Here is a 21,677-nt window from a genome sequence, read left to right as displayed (position 1 = left end):
CGTTCAGACATTGGATTCTAACATTTGCCTTCGAGTATGTCTTCAAGAAGATCATAAAAATCTTAGATTGGGGATGTAATGATGTAACGGTAGAGAGGAAACCGTTGACTCACCCCGTTGATAGAAGGTGGGAAGATTCACGGGTTTTAGTTGTGTTGAACTTCGATTGTGTTAGTAGCCAGGAAGATAGGAAGTTCACATACCAGGCATACCAGTCAGTTACTCAAATGGTACAAAATTGTACAACTTTTTGAAGTACGATGTAACTGCGTCACGAATTTCTTCAGTCCATTTGAATTTTTTCAATTGCTCTTGAGTTACGCGATTATCGTGGATGAGGAACACGCCTTTCGTCAATAAACCTTGCCTTTTGTTCTTAATCGCGGTTTCAATCGGTCCAAAACTTCACAATAGTACAGTGATGAAACAAACGATTCGATAACACTGGAGAAATTTGTGACTCAGTTACATCGTACTTCAAAAAGTTGGACGCTACGCACTCCGCGCTCAGAATAGAAAAACTCGGGCAACGCTATGAAAAATGCCTCGAACGTTACGGCGATTATGTAGAAAAATAGAAAATAAATCGTAGATTACGAAAATCACCTTGTTTTTTGTCCTAACTTTATTTTTCCGCGATGTCTGAGGCACTGAAACTTATTTTTGGAATGACCCTCGTAGAAATTGAGAATAATTTGTTCTATTGAAATATCTTCCGTAGTTTTTTTTCTCATCGTTTTCCGAAATGAGTTAATTTTTTATGCATACGTTATCACGCATCAGGACCATCTTGATACTGTTGTCTACGTCCTGAGCACCATCAAGACTAGGCAAAGACGCGGCATCAACTCGCTCAGCAGAGCTTACCGGGTTCTTTTGGCTTTTCCTGATGGCTGGAAATTGCATAATTCATTGCAGGCGATTTAGATTCCTGTTTTTCTTTCAGTACGCCTCCAGACAAATAAACGGAATAATCCTCATCCATACTCTTTATTAAGATTTTTTTCAAAATGTCACGATCAGGCTTGTAAATTATCGGATTCTACCGCATATGTTGTATTTTGATATCAGCTTATTCCTTAATTTATTTAATAAGATTTTTTTCAATCCAATTGACACGAAAGCCTGATCAAATAGGAATAAAACAATAAATAAATATGAAATAAAATATAATCTGAACATAAATTTGTAAGCTATTCTCCATCGAGGATAACAACTACTCCTAGATATATTGTTTGATAAAAATACTTATTTTCAGTTTTTTTTATTAAGGCAACATCAGTGAATGCCTTGGGATTGTTGCATTTTGAACTTCATACCACTGCGGAAGATTGTGATCACATTTTACTTCTTAGCAAACGTTATGTTCATAGGTTTGCGAGCAGGCGGTTGACGCTGTCGCGAGAGGAAGCTCTGTCCAGGTCCGCTGAGCAGCGCGAGTCTCGAGTCGACTGCCTCACGCTGACATGTCATTCCCAGACGATAGAAAGCGGTTGCGATGAGTTGTCCTTCTTGCACACCCATCGGAATCCGCGTCGAAGTAGTTGCTGAAGTAAGGGTGGATGCATCACCTCCGCTGCCTGCTACCAAAGACGACGAACCTTCCGATTCCTGGGAAGGTTTCTCCAGAAGAAGAGCCTCTGAAATACGCAAAATATATAACACAATTGGGTTATTGATAGCTAATTTACCGCTCAATATTAGTTTCAGTTGCTACTGTGTAGAGCCATACCGTTAACTGCGCGAGGATCGAGCGTCTTTATGACCTCCTTGGCTTTTTCAACACATTTTTTGTACCGTGAATCAGCTGTTAGAATTTCTTGATCTTTAGCGGCGATCGTTGCTTCCAGATTGGCAATTTTTGTGTGCAGATGTGTGATTTGTAATTGTGCTTCGTCAATTTGTGATGAACGCTGTTCGTTCAATTCCAGCGCTTGCTTCAGCTGGATATCCATATCAGTTTTAGTGCTGCTTTCGTCGCTGTGATTTTGGGTCAACAGTAAGATCCGCTGGTTTGATGCTTTCAGTTGTTCGCGTAATTTTTCATTGCGATGATTTGCGTCATCCAGAAGTTGCTATTGAAAAAAAAAACTTAACATCTGCTTCAAGAAAGGAAAACCATTCAGTTATACTTACAGCGAGCGCTGTCTGGCCTCCTTGTCCTTCCCTCAAGGCTTTATTTTCTTTTTCCAGCCGCTCGATACGCTCACGAACATCGTTCGAATGCAGTTCTTTGGACATTGTGTTACCACTTTCGGAGTCTTCCGCCGCTTGTCCGCATTTCAGTTCATCGCATGTTTCTCTCAAAGCGTCTCTTTCGCTAAGCAGTTTCTCTTTTTCCCTTTGTACGGCGGACAATTTAGCGTGCAGTTGGTTGTACTCAAATTCCGTTCGCATGGTTCTGCTCATTTCCGAGTCGAGCTTCGCATGCAGGTCCTGAATTTCTTTCTTGTACAACTCAACCTGACCTTTGAGACCGGCATACTTCTTAGCCTCTTCCTCGTGCATGATGTTCTGTTTGAGATAGTCGGCGCTGCGCTCTTCGAGCATCTTGATTTGCTTCCGGAGGTCATTGTAGTCTTCCAGCTTCTTCTTGTATGTCTGCAGCTGTGTTTCACATATTTTCAGTTTGTCGTTCGCTTCCTTCAGAATATCGATCTCATCCTTGAGCTGGGCTATTTCTGCTGTCGCGGGCTGTGAATGAATGTCAGAGGTTGCAAATGAATCGCAAGGATGTCAATACAATTATCACGTCAACTGTCATGCGATAATCTATGACTAGTCATTGTTTTTTTTCTGTTGGAGCCTTGATCCACTGCGATCATTTATTTGATCTATTGTAGTGTATTCCAGTTTGCTATACAGTAGATCCCCGATCATCCGAGGAATAATCGGGCAAGGTTGCCGCGCGTATAACGAAAATCGCGGATAACGCAATAAAGGGTTAAAAATGAGGGTAAACACGAAAAAAATATATTCTAGCATGAAACCTATGTTTCATCAACACAGAAATTATTAAACTATCCATCATTCATCACTCAGGGAATTGGTGATAGTCGCCCTAGGACATAGCATCTACAGGTATGACGTCTTTTATGGAGTTCCTTACCTTTTTGGGTTCGACAGACCAAATCTCGTTAGGCATAAGAATGCCCTTTCCAAGCAAGAATCCGCAGTCTTCGCTGAATTAATTTACAGCATTGACACAGTAAATGTTCTGAAGTTTCAGCTTCGAAATTACAGGAACGGCAATTATCATATGTTAGTTTTTCGATTTTTTAAGGTGATACCTGCTCGGACAGTGTCCGGTCAACGTACTCGTAAGCTGAGTAGGCTGCGTGTTATTCTGTTACGAGGTGTTATGAATAATTCGGATTGTCTTGGTGTTGATAGAGCCATCCAGTTGGCTTCAATCATCGATATTTCTCTGGTTTCGAGATCTGATTTCAGGCATGATATAGATAACCCACAAAATGGCTCGAGCCCTATGAATTGAGTTGAGGATCCCAATCATGCTAAAAAATCGAAGAAAGATACAGATATTGGCATACCTGTATTTTGTAGCCAAACAAATATGTGTACATGTTAAAATAGCATGTATTTCTGCTTGGAATAATGTAGGTCAGTGAAGGCCACTGTCTCATGTCGATTCCTGGTCCAGTAATCCCAGCTCCTGCCAATGTTAGACCCATCGGTATAAAACACTATTGATCCTTGGTGAGTTTAAGGATCACCTTCTCCCCCATTCACTGCAGTTGAATTCAATTACTTTGAAACGAACACTGAAGTTGGTCTTTGTTTCCGTCCAGTCTTCATTCATGCTTATTATAGTTTTCTTTCTTTCAGGATTTGTTAATGCCCTATGAGATCTCCTTCTAGAAAAAGGTTTCAGCTTAAGAGCAGATTTTTTCCGCTTCAAGTTGCACATATTGGTACAAGGGTAGAAGGTATAAAGGAGCATCTAGGGCTTTGGATGGTGAGCTGGGCATTGCTCCAGTTATTGATAAGCATTAATAACTGCAACATTAATTAGGCATGACGTTGTAGTTTATCACGCTTTTTCTGAGCTGATGTTTGTGTAGTTTTAGACTACTGCATTGACATCACACTAGCGAAGCCTATGTTAGTCTGGGTCTTAATATTGCCAGTGAATCATTCTCGGTTGTAGGTCCCACTTTTTTCCGAATATACTACGGTGACGTCTTGATTATATCACTGAGCGTTTTTAACACGTCTTGTTCATATCACTCTCGATTTTATCACTGAAAACGTTTCGTTTATATCACGTTTTCCTAACAAAAGAAATAATATGCAAACGGCAATTCGTCGTTGAGTTATTGAACAAAAAATGAGGATTAAGCAGAAAAAAATATTTTTAAGGATTTATACCGCCTTCAGTGATCAACCGTATTAACGAAGCCTATGATTTTTTTTTTATTTGGGATTTGTAGCGAATATTGCACATTTCTTTTGAAAGCCTCTCGTACTAATTTCATAAGCTCAACATCTATGGATGATTCTGAGCAACTTTCTCTTTGATTGTTTGAAATGAGATGTACGGCCCGTGCCGTTTCTCATGTTTGATCCGTCTAAGAATCAGTAGTACAGTATTTTATTTTATTTTATTTCAACCAGGAATATGTTCTTGAGAATCGCGACGATTCTAGTTTACTTTTCAAAATATTAAAACATTACATTAACACGTTGAGCCCCGGATTGTTTTTGCTGCGCTTTCATTCAGTCCGCATCTGAAGCGTTTTCACAATATCAGTGTCGGTCCCAGCTCCCAAAGATACTTATTGTATAAATAGAAAATATTCAGAAATTCAACTAGAAAGTACAGGAAAACCTGTTTTTGTGCAAGTTTTTTGTGCGGTTTTCTGTTCATGTGCGGTTTTTTTTTGCTTTTTTTCATGCGGTATATGAAAAGTAGCATATACGACGAAGTTATCGTCCATTTAGTTTTTTTTATGGTTTATATGCATTTCAGTACAAATAAAGCATATTTGCGTCTAAGTTATCCACTTCTCAAATTATTCCCATCCTTCCATCAAATGCTCTAAGTTGCGCATGAGATGATTTCTAAAGGCGGAATTCGATCTATTCAACGTGCTACATGCTACAAGTCAATGGTTCTTGCTTATTGGAGCGTCTCCCTTTGCGACATAATTGGTCTTGTCGAGCACGGTTGGCCTTATCCAATGACCTGCGGATCGGTGCGCCGTATGTAGCACGACATGTACGACAATATTGGAGCAACTACGTCATTTATTGACGATTATCATAATTCATCATAATAATGGAACAGCAAATTATTCAATCATAAAAACAATTACATCAGAACAGATATGTTCGAGCAGTGAGCTCACACATACTTCTGTGTAGTGGCTGTGGTGGAAACAACATAAAAAATTGCGCAATTATCATATCCATAGTTGTTTACCATTGATTTGTAGCATGTAGCATGTTTAATAGATGGAATACCGCCTTAACAGCAACAAGTTTCGACATGCAACTAAAAGCGCAACACAGCCACGCGTAACCGAAAGGGCAAACTGTCCCATCGCAAAGCAGAGGAAATCGAACGGTGAACGGTGTGGATTTGAGTTATTTTCTGGGGGAAACTTTTTATGCGGTCCCTAACTACCGCACAAAAAAGTTTTTGACGTAGGACTACGTCTTTCATTTCTATACCGGGGTGTAAAATCAAAGTTTCGAAAACGAAAGCGTTACGCCGGAGACCGAGATTTTGAGCGTTAATAGCTCCTAAACAACTGAACGAAATAGTATGATAAACACTTCATTCGATAGATAAAATGTCTACGCGTTATATACTTGTTACCTTTTGATCCAAAAACTTGTTTCAATAGCCCTAAAATTGCTTTCAAAACAGGCTATAGAAATCACCAATCGGTATATAAGCGAGCGCCGCTCGGAAATCCACTCAATTATAATTGCATAGCGATTGGAGCATGTTGTCGCTGTTGTGGTGAAGCTAACTTCGTTCATCATGAAAGCGCTGTGAGGGAGTGCAGAAGGGCCGATTTTTACTTCGGGATAGTTAAAATTCCCCCTAAGGCCAAAAAGGAATCCATTAGGCGGGGAAGAGAAGGCGACCAATGGAGTACCAGCATCGAAAATTGGTCCACACACACATACACGCGCGCAACTCTTTTAGTTTGGTGGTTATCGAGTTGAACCACTGGTGGAAGAATCCGGGAAAATGCTGAAAAATAATCTGCCAATTCCCCTTGGAATTGAAAATTACATTCAAGCGAAAGAGTTTATTTTAATGTTTTCTCAATGCATTTCGCTTTGTGATTTTTCAATCAAGTGCAATTAACAGGAATCTTCTAAAGATTATTCTTCCCCATCAATAGAATATTTTCGTATACAATATTGGATACATAAAACCTTGTGCCTCCAACGTAACGTTCTCGTTTTCGAAGTCCCCCAAATATTTCTTCAATCATTCAGAATGGATTCAGATTCAACTTCGAACAAATGATCACTAAATCAACGATAGCCCTACGTCAACCTTGCGGTTCTACCACAGATGTAACCCACTTCCTGTTTTTTTTTCAAATTTTGTACCGAACACGATTTTTTGAAGCTACTGGTGAAGTTTTGCACGATTTTTTATGCGATTTTAAGGTTTACCTGTAGTCACATTTTGTAAAATATCAAACCATATATATTTTCTCATTTTGTAACTGTCAGTCCCAGACAGTCAGCGATTTCCTACCAAAAAGCTCAACGTCGGCCCATAGGGACCGAATCTATTGCTCAACCAATGGATCAGAAAATAATTCGAAATATGAAACTAACCTACCGAGAAAAATTAGAATCGTCAATCATGTTAAATTCAGAAAAACTGAACAAGGCACTAAGAAGCGTTGTAAGATGTATTACTTTGGTTTATTTTTACTATTCCGATCTTGGCACCATTTTTATGATTCCATGTTCCATGTTTTATGATTCCATGTCTCAGGAGCAGGTCCTGAGACTCGAATAGTTGTACCGGAACTCGAAGAAGAAAGAATGCGTCACAGTGTCACATGTTATCATTATAGAGAATCGACAATTAGAATGGATTGAAGATATTGATTTTGAGGAAGATGAAGAAGTAAGTGAATGCATACTGATGTCAACTGGAAAAAACAACTCTGAAATATGTGATCGTATAACATCAGCAGAAGACAATTCACACAGATTGACAATACATAATTCGAGTTAAAAGATTGAACTGGCAGAACAAATTAATTTTATAGTACACGAGCATTTTTAAGAAATATATGAGAAATTGCTATGAGAAAAGCTTTGCAACAATAATCTTGATATGTTATGTTGCATTGTTTAATAATATGTTGATACAGCTCATGTGATAAACATTACAATTAGAGATGGGCAAATCAGCTCATCATGGTGTGCGGCTCAGAGTCGTCCAGCTCATACAAGTGAGCTGCTCATTCGGAACAGCTCTTCAGCTCAATTGAATTTTGCGGCTGTCCACACAACTGCATAATTACCATGGGACATTTTATAGTGTTCATTTTCTTAATAGACGGAAATCAAAAAAATATACAAATTTAATTTGTAATTGTACACAAACTAAATTTAATATGGATTCTAATAATATAATATACAACAAATATTGAATGCTGAAATCCAACATAGAAGATGGTTATGATATGCTGAACTTAAACAACAGAAGAACCAGCAGTAGCCAAATAAAATGCCTTCAGAAATATTGGCTGAGACAACGTTTTTTGATAAAACTACCGAGATATTTTTTTTTGCATCCAAGGATGTAAAAATAAATCCATTAATAGGCGCAACGAGAAACAATTCTTCGCCATAACAAAGGTAACAAAAGGACCATTATCAATCACCAGCATTTATGGCGGGTAGTTTTCTGAATTGTTTTGATTCAGCACGCGGAAATAAATTTGTGTGTTTTAAAATTCATGTTTTAATAACAATATAATATAGTAATTCCATTTACAAGCATATAATAATTTTTATTATTTTGTTTGGCGATGTAAGAAAAATTTAATGGAACGATTGAATATCTTCAAAACAAAAACCTTTTTCCTCTCTGGCATCTCTGCTAAAGCTATCATAAAGTGCGGGAGACGAAAAATTCTTCCGCGTCTCAAAATTCACACTCTCTGCTGCTTTTGCGCTCCACAGCTATGCAGCTCATCAGCTCAACAGCTCAGCAGCTCATCAACTCAACAGTTCAGCAGCTCATCAGCTCAACAGCTCAGCAGATCATCAGCTCAACAGCTCAGCAGCTCATGAGCTCAACAGCTCAACAGCTCATCAGCTCTCCAGCTCCGTAATGAGCTGATGAGCTGCGTTGTTTTGATTGCACCAGTTGGACTTTATATGGATGTAGGTGCAAGTCCAAATGCAAAATTCGCCACAATGATGTGTTTGACAAGTCCAATTGCTGAGCACGCCGTGGAATCGAAGCATTGGCAGCAACAGCAGCAATATTTTCGGCCGAACGCACATTACGATGGTGCACAGGTTTCACAATATCCGCTACGGATCCATTTTGTTCGAATTTACGCACTACATTAGAGATTGTGTGCTCTGTAGGCCGTCCATGACGACCAAAATCCGTCCGTAATGCTCGAAAAACATTTGCCGGTTTTTCATCATTTTTACAGTATAATTTAACAAAATTAACACGTTGTGCGATGCTTAAAACGATCCATATTGTAAAATGGCAGACATTCAACTAACGATATGACGCTTTGGTTGACAGCTATGTCAAACGGTTGTCAGCGCAGGGCTGTATACTTTCGGAAGCCCGAAATGGAAAACCCTGTATTTTGCATGTCACAGGGAAAAAGCATATTGGAAATAAAACGCAGATTTTTTCGTCACAAAAAATATTGTTTCGAATATATCACGTTTCGATTATATCACGCGAAAATTTTGTTTGAGCTTTAGGGGCTGTCCACATACCACGTGGACAGAAATAGCACGGTTTTAGACTCCCCCCTCCCCCTCTGTGGACAAGCGTGGACATTTTCATACCCCTACCCCCCTTTGTCCACGTGGACATTTTTCCTTTTTAAATTAAAATAATTAAGGAAAGAACTGATTTGCGTCTAAATTCCATTTAATTTTTCATTCCATTTAAGGGAGACCCCTGTCTCCCTTGATTAATTTCTTCCATTTGATTCATATGGAATTCCAGTAGGATATTTTACTACAGAGATGCATTGTTTTGCATTGTTTTATGGCAGAGTAACAGTGTTACTCAAAATTTTAGATGAATAATGCTTTGCCCACTCCGGGATATGATCGATCACTGCTAATGGCGATTCATCTTCACTCTGGAATTCCGATTCACCTTTAGTCGGCAGCGCAATTCAAAACCTTTTCCGCCATAGTTCAGAGAATTTTCAGAGGGTATTCAAAGCGTATTGAGATATTTTATTATTTTTCAAATGCTTATAAACCATTCGACATTGATTGTCTAGATGACTTCCAAAGTGCTCGCGGGGAAGAATTACATTAGACAACTCACGTATCTTTGATTCCCAACTATGAAATCGAGCTCAAATCTCAAATATGAAAGTTGAACAGTTCTTGAGACCCATTTTTTGCCTTAGATTGATCCTAATTCAAAAGTACGCTACATAGAACAATTTAATTGAATTCATTTGAAAAATGAGAAAATTTTCCGTAATATTCTGTTGTAGAACATTTTAAATAGTGAAAGATAACAATAGGAATAACATTGTAGTGTCGAGGAAGGAATTTTAGAAGAGTTGGAGAGCTTTAATTTTGTTGATATAAACAATCAAATTCATCATCTATTTTTTGGGGGGAAATATTTTTTTTTCTGTATTATAGTGACTTTCAACGCTTCTAGCTGGTTCGTCACTTTTACCTTCCATTTTGGAAGAATGTCGGGAGTGAGAATTGAACTCGTGATCTTGAGCGTGAGAAGTATGGATGTTACCTCCACGCCAGATCGGCTCCACGGGGGGGAAATAATAAAACCCTTAAAAAACGAAAAATTTTAAGTATTTTTTCACTTCTAAAAGGCACCTTAATCAATCAATTCAAATGTTTTACAACTGCAATCTATGCGAAATTTTCTGAAAAAAATAGAATACTGGGTTAATTGATTCATGTTTGACGGCTAGTAGTGCATGGATCATTTCACGTAAATGAAATATTAATCCCTAGAAATTGACGGGATTCCAGTACTTTGAAAAATTCTAACTTTTCGAGAAAAGTAATGCGAAAAAATGATTATACATGAAATTCTGCATGAAAAACTATACAGACATTATTATCCTAAGACTAATTGTTCTCGAGAGCTCTATACAAGCTCTATAGAAAATTGTATTTGACAAAAAAACCATATGTGTAATATCAAGGAAACTTAACCATTATGGAATCGCTTTTTTTTTTATCTGTATTATAATGATTTTCAACTCATTTGGCTGGTTCGTCACTTTTTACTTCCATTTTTGGAAGAATGTCGGGAGTGAGAATTGAACTCGTGACCTTTAGCGTGAGAGGCATGGATGTTACCACTACGCCAGATCGCCTCCCATTATGGAATCGCTTATTTTTTATAGGTTTGAGCTAGGAACGTCTATGCATAGCCCGCAACCATAAAAGTTATAGGGTCATACAAAATATCTCGGTCGCTCACAGTTTACGTGAGTTATTTTTAGAATATGGATTTCAGTGAAGAAGTTCAATGATATATGAAGCACTCTCAGGCAGCTCAATTCGTTTATTGATAAGTACGGAATACTCAAGTTGGGCGGAAAGTTTTAAAATTCTTAAATATGGAACAGTTTTTATTTAATTCAGAATGTATCGGTGATTATATTTGAAAAAATATTCAATTTTCGTGTCCACGTGGACATAGTCTATACCCCCTACCCCCTCTCCGTGGACAAGCGTGGACATTTTCATACCCCCTACCCCCCCTAAAATTGTCCACGTGGTATGTGGACAGCCCCTTAGATATTGTATACTCCAGTCAGTCGTTCCAATTTAGCTTTTGGTCAAGCATGAGACCTAAATATTTGGTTTCGATTTGAAAGCTACAATTGTACACCTCATAATCTAAGAGTGACAGTTTTAGAAGGATTAACATTCAGTACTTGAAAAGTGCACCATTTGTGTGTGTGGTTAAGGGCTGTTTGCATTCTATTGGAAATAGTATACTGACATTTATCTCACAGCGAAACCAATGACTTCGTATCCTGAATTAGCTTGGTTATGAAGAAGATCATCGACAGCTAGGGACCACAATAAAGGAAACAGAATTCCTCCTTGAGGGCAACCTCTAGTTGGTTTCGTTTCGTACATTTTTCTAAGCTTTATTTTTTTCAAAACTCAGGGCCCCCATTGACCATCTATGTGTTGTTACAGAATAACTACGTCCACGCAACAATCATCAGCGATGGAGATCGATTCACGGTCGCAATAAGATCGATTCATCCATACAATTGCTCTGCCCTGCAAGACACATCGGGCTGCTGTTCTATTCATAACTCAACAATGATCAATCAACTGTCTCCGTTGTCCGGTGGTCTAACTGGATAATGGAAGAACAGAAGGAATACTCTTACGCCTAAATGGCTACTGTGTAAATGTACCATATGCAATGGTATAGAAGGGAAAAGGGGGGAATTTGGACCACCTAAGCAAATCGTCTAATATTTCCAAACCAATACGGTCTAAATAAAAAATGTCACATTGTATACTGAGCTACACTTGTTTTCTCTCAATAAATAATGTTTAATCATTATATAATGCTTCAATCTACCAAATATATCATAAAATAAAAGAGATGATTTTTGGACATTAAAATTTGATGCGGGGTGATTTGGTCCAGTGTGTGTTTCATCGAAAAAAAACATACTTAGGTTTATGTAAAGTATTTTGAGATAATGTTACAATCAGTAACAATGTTTTGGAATCGATACCAGGTGTCTTGGCGAGATTCCAAAACAGAAAAGTTGGATTGACACCATCTCGAATTCTGCATGAATCTTTTCACTGTTGTTCGAGCATTTTCAAACTCTTTTGATGCTTGGTCAAAAAAAATCCGTTCTCGATGGCCTGCGTTGCTCTTTCAAGCTCCTCCTTCTTCCAACGTTGTCTGTCCATCCTCTTCTTGTAATTCAGCGGCATCTGGAATCAATTAGACCAAAGAAAAGTCTCAAACCTGTAGGACCAATTCACCCCACAAAACGGGTCCATGTCACCCCACACAACATGCAAAAATTAAAATGTTTTTTCTTTAGCGTCAAAAGACGTCTCTATTTTTGAGATTAACGTATAAAGCGCTGTTTCAGTTGAATTATTTGCCTAGAAGGCAAATTGAAATTTGTTCAAAAGTCCCCTGTTCAAATATGGTGATTTGATATAGGGAAGGAAATCGATGGTCACATACACACCTTTCATTTTGAGCCTTTCAATTGGTTTGTACACTTTGAGAGTCGTCTTGTCACGTTTACCAACCTTGGGAATAAATATAACCCGGACCAGTGGTCCTGGAGATTTAAAGAACTTTAAGGGATTCACTGCCCATTCAACCCTTGACTTCGTAAAGACCGTCCTGGCCATTTCTTTAGCTCTATCCCCGTCTCTGATTGGACAGGATTGAGCTGTGTTGAAGACCTGTACGTGTCCGGAAGTTATTTGGATTGTGCTGTTACTAATGTCTAATTGTGCTTAAAGCGTGCCCCACCTCAAATTGCATCACGGAAAAAAAACGATGTAGAAAATTACCCATTGGGTATTTTCTCTTGAAAATTTGAGTAGACATAGTTTAGAATGTATTGTTTACACTATATTTTTATCGTTGCCAGTTTTTAGAAAATTGGAAAAAAATGGCGTCACCCGAAAAGCGAAATGATTTTGCTCAAGCACCTCGAAAATCCTCAATTCTCTCATCGGGACATCGGAAAACAACTCGGAATCGTGCAGTCAACGGTGAGTTGTGTGATTAAACGTTACTACGAAAATCAGAGCATCGAACGGAAGGAGAAATGCGGTCTGGATGGATGTTCTATTAGTGATCAGGTTCACAAGCGTGTCGTGAAAGCGTTTAAGCGGAATCACAATGCTCGGTCAGAGATGTGGCCAAAAAATTGAATCGGTTCAAGTCTTTCGTTCAGAGAGCCAAGAACCGGGAGGGACTGCATACGTACAAAGTGCAGAATGTTCCAAATCCTGACGAACGGCAAAATACGGTGGGAAAGTCACGCACCCGGAAACTGTACACCCATGTGCTGATGAAGCCTCATTGGATGATGAGACTTACGTCAAGCCGGACTTCCGGCAGCTTCCGGGGCTAAATATTTACATATCATCGCCCAGCAGAAGTTTGATGTTCCGAAGGAAGTAAGGAAGCAGAAACTTTCAAAATTTGCAAAAAAAAACATAATTTGACAAGCGATCTTCTCATGTGGGACTGTAAACGGACAGATCTACCTCAAGGAGTGTCTACAGAAGCGTCTGCTTCCTGTATTAAAGCAACACGAGGGCTCTACGATCTGCTGGCCGGATTTAGCTTTGTGCCACTATCCAAAGGATGTCCTGGAGTATTACTAAGCCAACGGGGTCACTTCCGTACCCAAGTACATGCCACAAGCCCATCGAAAAATACTGGGCTAATATGAAGCAGGCACTACGGAAGCATCCTAAGGAGGTCAACCCTGAAGACGTGAAACAAGAAGAAAAAGTGGGTTTCCGTGCAGAAGACACTACAGCAAGATGTTGTGCAGAACCTTATGAGTGGAGTGATGCGTAAGATGCGAGCATACGGTTATGGTATCAAAGTTGAATGAAATAAATATGTCAAGAGCTTACTAATGGATTATATTTTATTGTCTGAAAGTTTGGAAAGGATCGGTCAACTAGGTAATTTTTACAGCGTTTTTTTTCTTGATGCAATTTGATATGAGACATTCATTATCCATCATGTTACCAAGTGTTTCCTGGGAATTGGTTGTATATTGACCGTTTTCATTTTTCAGACTACCTAGTCGATTAGTACGATCCTTTGAAGGAACTTTATGAAGCCTTGCCACAACAGGTAAACGTTTTACCTGTCCACAGATGAACTTCCAATCCCTTCTCTAATGGCGGGTTTACATTAGGGAGATCTATAGCTATAGATGGATTTATTCACGTGAAAATAGGTGTAAACGGGTGAGAATAAATATGATACACTTATTCGAGGTATATATAACTTGAATAAATTCAGCATATGTAAACGCTTGTGAATTTCTCACTGGTGAGAAATCACTAAAGTTGGATGCAGTTCTACTTCAGGTGAATAAATTCACCGAAGATATGAATATATTCATTATAGAAGTTCACGCTAGTGTAAACGGTTGATGCGATTTCTATAAATCTCATCATATTTCTTCACATGAATATATCCCTAGTCTAAACCCACCCTAAGATTTAAGGATTTCTTCGTTATATACTGTTAGACAGTTTTTGTAATCTGTAAAATTAGAAGTAATTTTAGCTTTGTTGAAGAGTTTTCTTGACAGATTTACAAGTTTTTAATTTTTTTTTGTTTCACTGAGATGCATCCTTCCTTGAAGTTTTCCGATGCAGTGAACAGTTTTCTTCATAGGTAGATTTGATAATGGTTTCAAATTCTGGTGAAACTATTTCAAGCTGTAACGCTTGATGTCGCTACTATCCCAGATCGTATGCTGGGCATTAGTTTCGCATCTTAATATGCACCGTTGGACCAGCCCAGCAACTTCTAATGGAGGAGCTTCAACGTTGCCTCCTAGGAAATAAACCAAATCGACGATGATAACGATGTTTCCTCGGGTCGGTATTGTCACGATAATTCTATTGATGAATTCTGTGATGGGTACATACCTTATGTTATCCCGGATAAGAATTGCTGCTCTTAGTGCAGTTTTTGTTATATCATAGCGAAGTTTACATTTTTTTTTTGAGATTTCTCGAATCCTAGAACTATTAAACCAAGGCTCTTGAATAAGATCCAGAGTTTCGTGAGTGAACCTTTTGCATAGGAAACTGCTTGCTCCCTTGGCGAGGTTCATTTTAATAAACCTTATTCTATGTTCGCCTCTATTCTTCAGAAAGAGGCTCTGGAACCTGAAAAGCTTGTTAGGATTGTTCACATGAGCCCCAATAATTGCGCGATAAAGAATGTCAACTACATTAGTGACCCGCTTAATGGAGTAAGGGCGATCCGGTACTCTACATGCAATGACTAGTAAACGAAACTGTTTCAGAAATAATCTACGCCATCGAATGACTATTTCGAAAACGAACAAAACATTCCGCCTTTCAAGCGTAACTTAAACATACGGCATGTGAGAGGTCGTCAAAAACACACATTAGATAAATATTTAGTATGTACACCCACTCTTGGCTTTGTACCTAAAGCATTTGATTAACATTAATGAAAACAATTTCTCCGACCTACATCAAGGCAAACACAACTCTCTAATAACTTACATGTAACTCGTCGATTTTGGCCTGCAGCTCGGCAATCTCCTTCTCCTGCATGGCCGACTTCATTTTCAAATCATCCCTCGCGGTTTCCGCTTGCAGCAAATCGTCCTTCAGGGCATCGACAATCTTACGAAGGTCGTTATACCTCGACGAGCCGAGCTGAATGGGTCCAAGAGACGTTCCATCGTCACCGATGAGGTTCGGATTTTCGTACCGTTCGATGATAGCTTGAAGTTTATTAATTTCCTGCTGGAGGACCGATTTTTCCTCGATTAGTATCAGCATTTTCTTATTCGCTTCATGGCACTTCTGAGCCAATCCATCCCGATCTTCCTGGAGCGTTTTCACGTCCAAGCTAGGAGCATTTATCGAGTTGCGCGAGGGAGAAGCTCCCTGCCAGACGTACTCGATGTCTTGCAAAGCCGCCATAATATTACGCTGTAGAGACTCCTCAAGGTCCATGATTTGGGTGATGTATTTCTGTTTTTCTAAACAGTTGACGGCACAGCCGAGTATCAGTTGCAGCAATCTACCAAGTTCAAAGCCGTCACACTTTTCAGCTATTTTCATCGCATCAGGTCTCAGCTCCTCCGAAAGATTCAAGCTCAGGATATCCTGGTAGTAAATATACACTCCCTCGATAATTTTCTTCAAATTGCTCACTTTCAGTCTCCAGTTGTGTCCCACGTCCGATTTTATCTTACTAAGCCAATTTTCGCTGAACATTTCCGAGTCTATCTGGTTCAGGGCCTGGGCTAGCGCAACACCATCGCTCAGCTGCTGGACGTTTTCGTGAGGGGCGGACAACTGGAGTACGTTTAGCCAACGAATAAGCGACTCATAGATCTCCATCTTATCGCTTTCCATTAGGTACTGTGACGCTGATGCAAGATTGAAACGAGCGTAACTAGCCGAACAGAAATGCTTGTGAAAAAAAATACGCGGAACCACTAAAAAAATCCTTCCTGCCAGAAAAGAAAACTCCACAGTCCGACTCAGAGGTGATGTATCCTCTGTTTACTACACCAGTGTTACCAGATATTTAATTTTCAAATGTCTGTAAAATTAAAAAATATCTGTGAATTGTGTCTAGAAAAATTGAAGTGATGTCAAAGAAAAACTGTCGAAATTTACAAAAAACATCAAATTAGCGTGAAACAAACGTTATCTCTATCAGATTAAGACGACCCGTAATAATTTATTGTTAATATTACTCCTGCGCGTATTTTCGTGCATGTCTTTTCTGAGAAACATTTATTTTATTCTTTCGCATATTTTTATGTGGTCTTACGAGGACGATCCGATAAGTAGTTAGCCTCATCGCCCGATGGTGTCAGTATCGCAAGAGAGATTACTTATCGTGTAGTACATTCTCATAAATGGCTACAGTCAAAAAATCGGACTCGTAGTTTTGTTTTGACCTTGTGTGGAAGTGGGCGTGTCCACGGATTTTAGAAAAATGGAAAAAATGGAAATTCCACCGTCGCCTCGACTAAATTGGTCGAATTGCTCAACGAACTGCTGCCCCATCCACCGTACTCTTCAGATTTGGCTCCGTGCCATTTTTTTGACGTCTTTCGGGAACAAATTGGGGTACAAATTGAAAATCGAAAATCGAGCACATCGTGAAAATTGTCCAATTTCAAACGCTTATTGCTCAGTCATTTTATAATGGATTGATGAAATCTTTGCGTCAATCGATTTCGGCACTCCATAACAATTTCTTATATTGAAGAAAATAATATATACATTGAAACTAACTATCGAACAATTGAAAAATCTCGACCCCTATTCTAACGGAAATACTCACTTCTGATTGGTCGATATTAACGACACATGCGGCGGGTCCCTAACAGAGACATCAAAACAAAGCTGCCTGGGGAAATCGGCATTGCAAATACATGAAAGTAGGGAGAGCATTTGTTCCCACCGAAAAGTGTTCCCTAACAGAGACACAAAAATGTAGGTGCCCGAGTGAAATCGGCATTGCAAATATATGCAAGTCGGGGGCATTTTTATATTGCAAGTAAGGTGAGTGATACGATTAATTCGAGCAAGTAACATTTAAATTTGGAACTTTAATGTTGATCGCTTCGTGAAATTTCATATCAATGAACGATCGTGTATTGTGAAAAATTTAGCACAAGTGTAAGTGCTAAATTGTATATGGTAGCAGTTGTGTCAAAAATGACTGGAAATATGAAACGATTTATTTCAATTTTCATAAACAAAAACCAAGGTGTGTTCCCGTTCGAGAACGGGTCGTTCTCTGGGGTGAAAATGAACACAACAAACCTGTCCAAGGAAAGTTTATACGGTAAAAAAAATGGGAAAAGTGAAGAAATATTAGAAAAAGTGATTTCTCATATGCTCTACATATAGTATTAGGTTTTGTTAGTCCAATTAAAATTCGCATTGGGTTGAATAAACACTCAGAAAGTTAAAATTATAAGAGAAAAATCCTTTTTCCATTTCAAATATGGTTTCTCTATATTAAAGTAACATATTTTTACTGATGAGAAAAATTGATAATTGTGTTCGGTATTGGTAATTATCTTATATTTCATTGGCGAGCTTTTTTTTTCTTTATTTCATTCATACATAAAACAGGAGGCATCTCGTCTAGGATCACATTCCACTTCGGTATCTTTCATCTGATACGCACCATCCAACGACTGTTAACATCCTTCTCGGTAATCCATCATCACTCGGTAAAGACTGATGGAGTGAACAAAAATACCCAATAACCAAACAAAACAGCCTTTTCCAGGACCACCAAATCATTATCAAAGAGTTTAACGATGTAATTCTTCAAACATATACAAAATCAACAGATAGCCTAACGGAATCCTACGTCAACTATGCGGTAGTGTCTTGGACACAACCCTCCTGTGACTTTTTTTGTTTCCAAACTTGAAAAAGTCACTTGGTCAGAAGTCGAATGAGGAGGTCGCCTCCACGGTGGCCTACTTTGCATACCTCGAGAAAACGTATTTCTCAGAAGAATTAAAGAAGTTGGAGCATCGCAGGGTCAAGTGTATCGAGCTAATAGGAGACTATGTTGAGAAATGAATCACCACTTTTCCAAAATTTTTGTTTTTTTTGTAGGCTAAGTACTTATCGGACTGCCCTCGTACATCTGTTCCGCTTTATAGGTTTTTTATTCCGTACTATAGAGACTTTCAGTTTCGACACAAAATAAATGTACTTTCAATGGACATTTCGATTTGAGCATGATCCGACCGGAGTAACCCACGATTCGACTTTGACGACATGAGCTACGTGTTCCGTTTATGTGAAGCGAGAATAGTGATGAATTTTGGAATGTGGAATAAACACACTTGTAACATGAAAATTATGAAAGAAAATTGACTTTTATGTATCAAATATGTATTCTATATATGTAATAGAGTTTTCTGATTTTCTTTGAGGTAACAAAATCTTAAACAGAAATTATGTCTCACAATGGTTTTATATTACAATGACGAAGTTTTTACGGAAATACTAGAAAATTGAAATAAAAAGTCACAGGAGGGTTGTGTCCGAGACACGACCGCATAATTGACGTAGGATTCCGTTAGGTTATCTGTTGATTTTGGATAATTACATCGTTAAACTCTTTGATAATGATTAGGTGAACCTGAAAAGGGCCGTTTTGTTTGGTTGTTGGGTATTGTTTGTTCATTTCACCAGTGTTTCACGGGTGATGATGACAGAAGGATGATAAACAGTCGTTGGATGGTGCGTTTCAGATAAAGGGTACCGAAGTGGAACGAGATATGATGAGAACCGCCCCCTATGATCCTAGACGAGATGCATCTTGTGATATGTATTGATGAAATAAAGAAAAAAAATCACCAATGTAACATAAGATAATTATTAATACCGAACACAATTATCAATTTTTCTTATCAGTAAAAACATGTTACTTTAATATAGCGAAAATATATTTGAAATGGGAAAGGTAATTTTCTTTTATAATTTTTACTTTCTGATTGTTTATTCAACCCAATGGGGATTTTTAATTGGACTAACAACACCTAATACTATACCGTACACCTAATACTATACCGTACACCTAATACTATATGTACTATATGTAGTGAGACTCTATGTTGTACGGGAAAGGGTTAACACAACGGCTATTGTATACAATTTTACACCTACCCTTGTGCTAAATTTTTCACAATACACGATCGGACATTGAGATGGAGTTTCACGAAGCAACCAACATTAAAGTTCCAAATTTTAATTTTATTTGCTAGAATTATTCGTATCACTCTTCTTACTTGCAATATAAAAATGCTCCCGACTTGCATGTATTTGCAATGCCGATTTCCATCAGGCAGCTTGGTTTTGATGTCTCTATTTGGGAACACATCTCGGCGGGAGCAAAAGCTTCCCCTACTTTGATGTATTTGCAATGCTGATTGCCCCTAGGCAGCTTGGTTTTGATGTCTCTGTTAGAGAACCGCCGCATGTGTCGTCAATTTCGACCAATCAGAAGTAGGTATTTCCGTTAGGATAGGGGTTGAGATTTTTCAATTGTTTGATAGTTATTTTAATGATATATATTATTTTATTCAATATAAAAAATTGTTATGGACTGCCGAAATCGATTGACGCAAAAATTTCATCAATCCATCATGAAATGACTGAGCAATAAGCGTTTGAAATTGGACAATTTTCGCGATGTGCTGGATTCTCGATTTTCAATTTGTACTCCAATATGTTCCCGAAAGACGTAATCCTACGTCAAAATAGACGAGTACGGGTCAGGAATCGTGAGTTATAACATCTAGTAATATTTTTTTCCTAGTATGCCCATCAGATAGAGAGTAAATTTCCTCACAAGCAGGGATGAATGATTTGTGACAAAACAAGATCAACATACTTGTACTGCTCGATTGAATTTGAGTTGATTGCAGAACGCAAAAATCGAGTTTGATCGAAGCTGCGATGTTTCGGGAAAATCACATGTAATTGACTTGATTTTAAAAAAGTAGAAGTCAGTGTGGATTTTCATTTTCATTTTTATTCACAAATTTTTCATTGCACCAAATGTGTTTTCAGTGGCGGGTAAAACAGCGCGTCTCGAAACTGTTTGGATCCGAGCAAGGAAAGTGAAGTGGAAGGTAAAACGTAATGTCAGAATTGCCGTTCGGATGTATCCCGTAAGTTTGAACTTATTTACATAGATGGTATCCAAACAACACTAAACATTGACTATAGTTTCGCCGGCACGGTTGATTGCCGTTATAAACCAGCACAAAAAAACAAAGCTGCAAATTATGCGCCAGTGGCGGTACCAAGATCAAAGCATTCCCTGAATCACATTAGCCGAGCCAGCTGGCGGAAGCATATGCATAAAGGTTACCAGGTTACTATTTTCAACGACAACTGTTTATTTATTTTACTGCTTCAAATACCTTCGACGAAATCAAATGCAACCATACCAACGTAAGTAATAACATAAACAAATCCAAACTTTTCGTCTTGCCATTCCTCATACGTCTTTTCTAAATAGTGTAAATTACGAGCCACCTGTTAACTCCACCATCTTGGATCCGAGGCTACACTGGAGAAATAGTTTAGTAAATGCAGTTACCAAATCTTTAGTAGCCAAAACATTGGTAAAATATACAAATTTTTTGTAAATATTACCAAAATTCAGTAAAAGTGATGTCAGATTCATTGAACGTCCCTACCAGAGATTCGTATATTTTACTCCATACCATTAGTAATCTTGTTTTTTTTGTCATACCTAACATTTGTGATGTGCGCACTTTGCAATCGCCATTTCTCTTTGGGAAACGGAACGATTCGGTGGTAAGCCTTTTATTCTTATTATGTTTTATTGCATGTAAACATCTCCTTGGTCGAGACTTTCCGGGGAGAAACAAACGGATGTTTTAATAATAATGGCCTGATATTCGTCACTGATCATTTGGTATTTCTCTTCTCCAACTTCAGACTAAATGGACGGAGCGAGCGGCTGAATTTGAACCGCACAGTATACTATCAGGACAACTGTACTATCCAAAAGAAATGTCGGGTACAACATAAACATACATTTTTATTGCATATTTTACATCATTAAAATATGTGTATTTTTCTTCTTCATAGGGACATTGGAGCATACGGACGAAACCAGAGCGATGCAGTAG

General features: G+C 38.4%; 1 protein-coding gene across 2 annotated transcripts; it reads right to left on the bottom strand.

Moving 5' to 3' along the window:
• Positions 1–1,152: 1,152 nt before the first annotated feature.
• On the bottom strand, positions 1,153–16,518 carry LOC129778399 (protein hook). 2 transcript variants are annotated; one of them, XM_055785280.1, is made up of 4 exons: positions 15,514–16,518; positions 2,137–2,694; positions 1,733–2,075; positions 1,153–1,640 (listed from the first exon to the last, which is right to left on the bottom strand). In XM_055785280.1, the coding sequence occupies exons 1-4, from the start codon at positions 16,375–16,377 to the stop codon at positions 1,345–1,347; spliced, it is 2,061 nt and encodes a 686-aa protein (XP_055641255.1). In that variant the 5' UTR covers positions 16,378–16,518; the 3' UTR covers positions 1,153–1,344. The 2 variants fall into 2 exon arrangements, with proteins under 2 accessions (XP_055641255.1, XP_055641256.1); XM_055785281.1 differs by having other exon boundaries at positions 1,504–1,640; positions 1,692–2,075.
• Positions 16,519–21,677: the final 5,159 nt, after the last annotated feature.

The sequence above is a fragment of the Toxorhynchites rutilus genome, chromosome 3 (genome assembly GCF_029784135.1).
Source record: "Toxorhynchites rutilus septentrionalis strain SRP chromosome 3, ASM2978413v1, whole genome shotgun sequence".
Taxonomy (NCBI): Eukaryota; Metazoa; Arthropoda; class Insecta; order Diptera; family Culicidae; genus Toxorhynchites; species Toxorhynchites rutilus.
The sequence above is the reverse complement of the archived record's forward strand: the minus strand, read 5'-3'. Positions and strand labels throughout refer to the sequence as shown.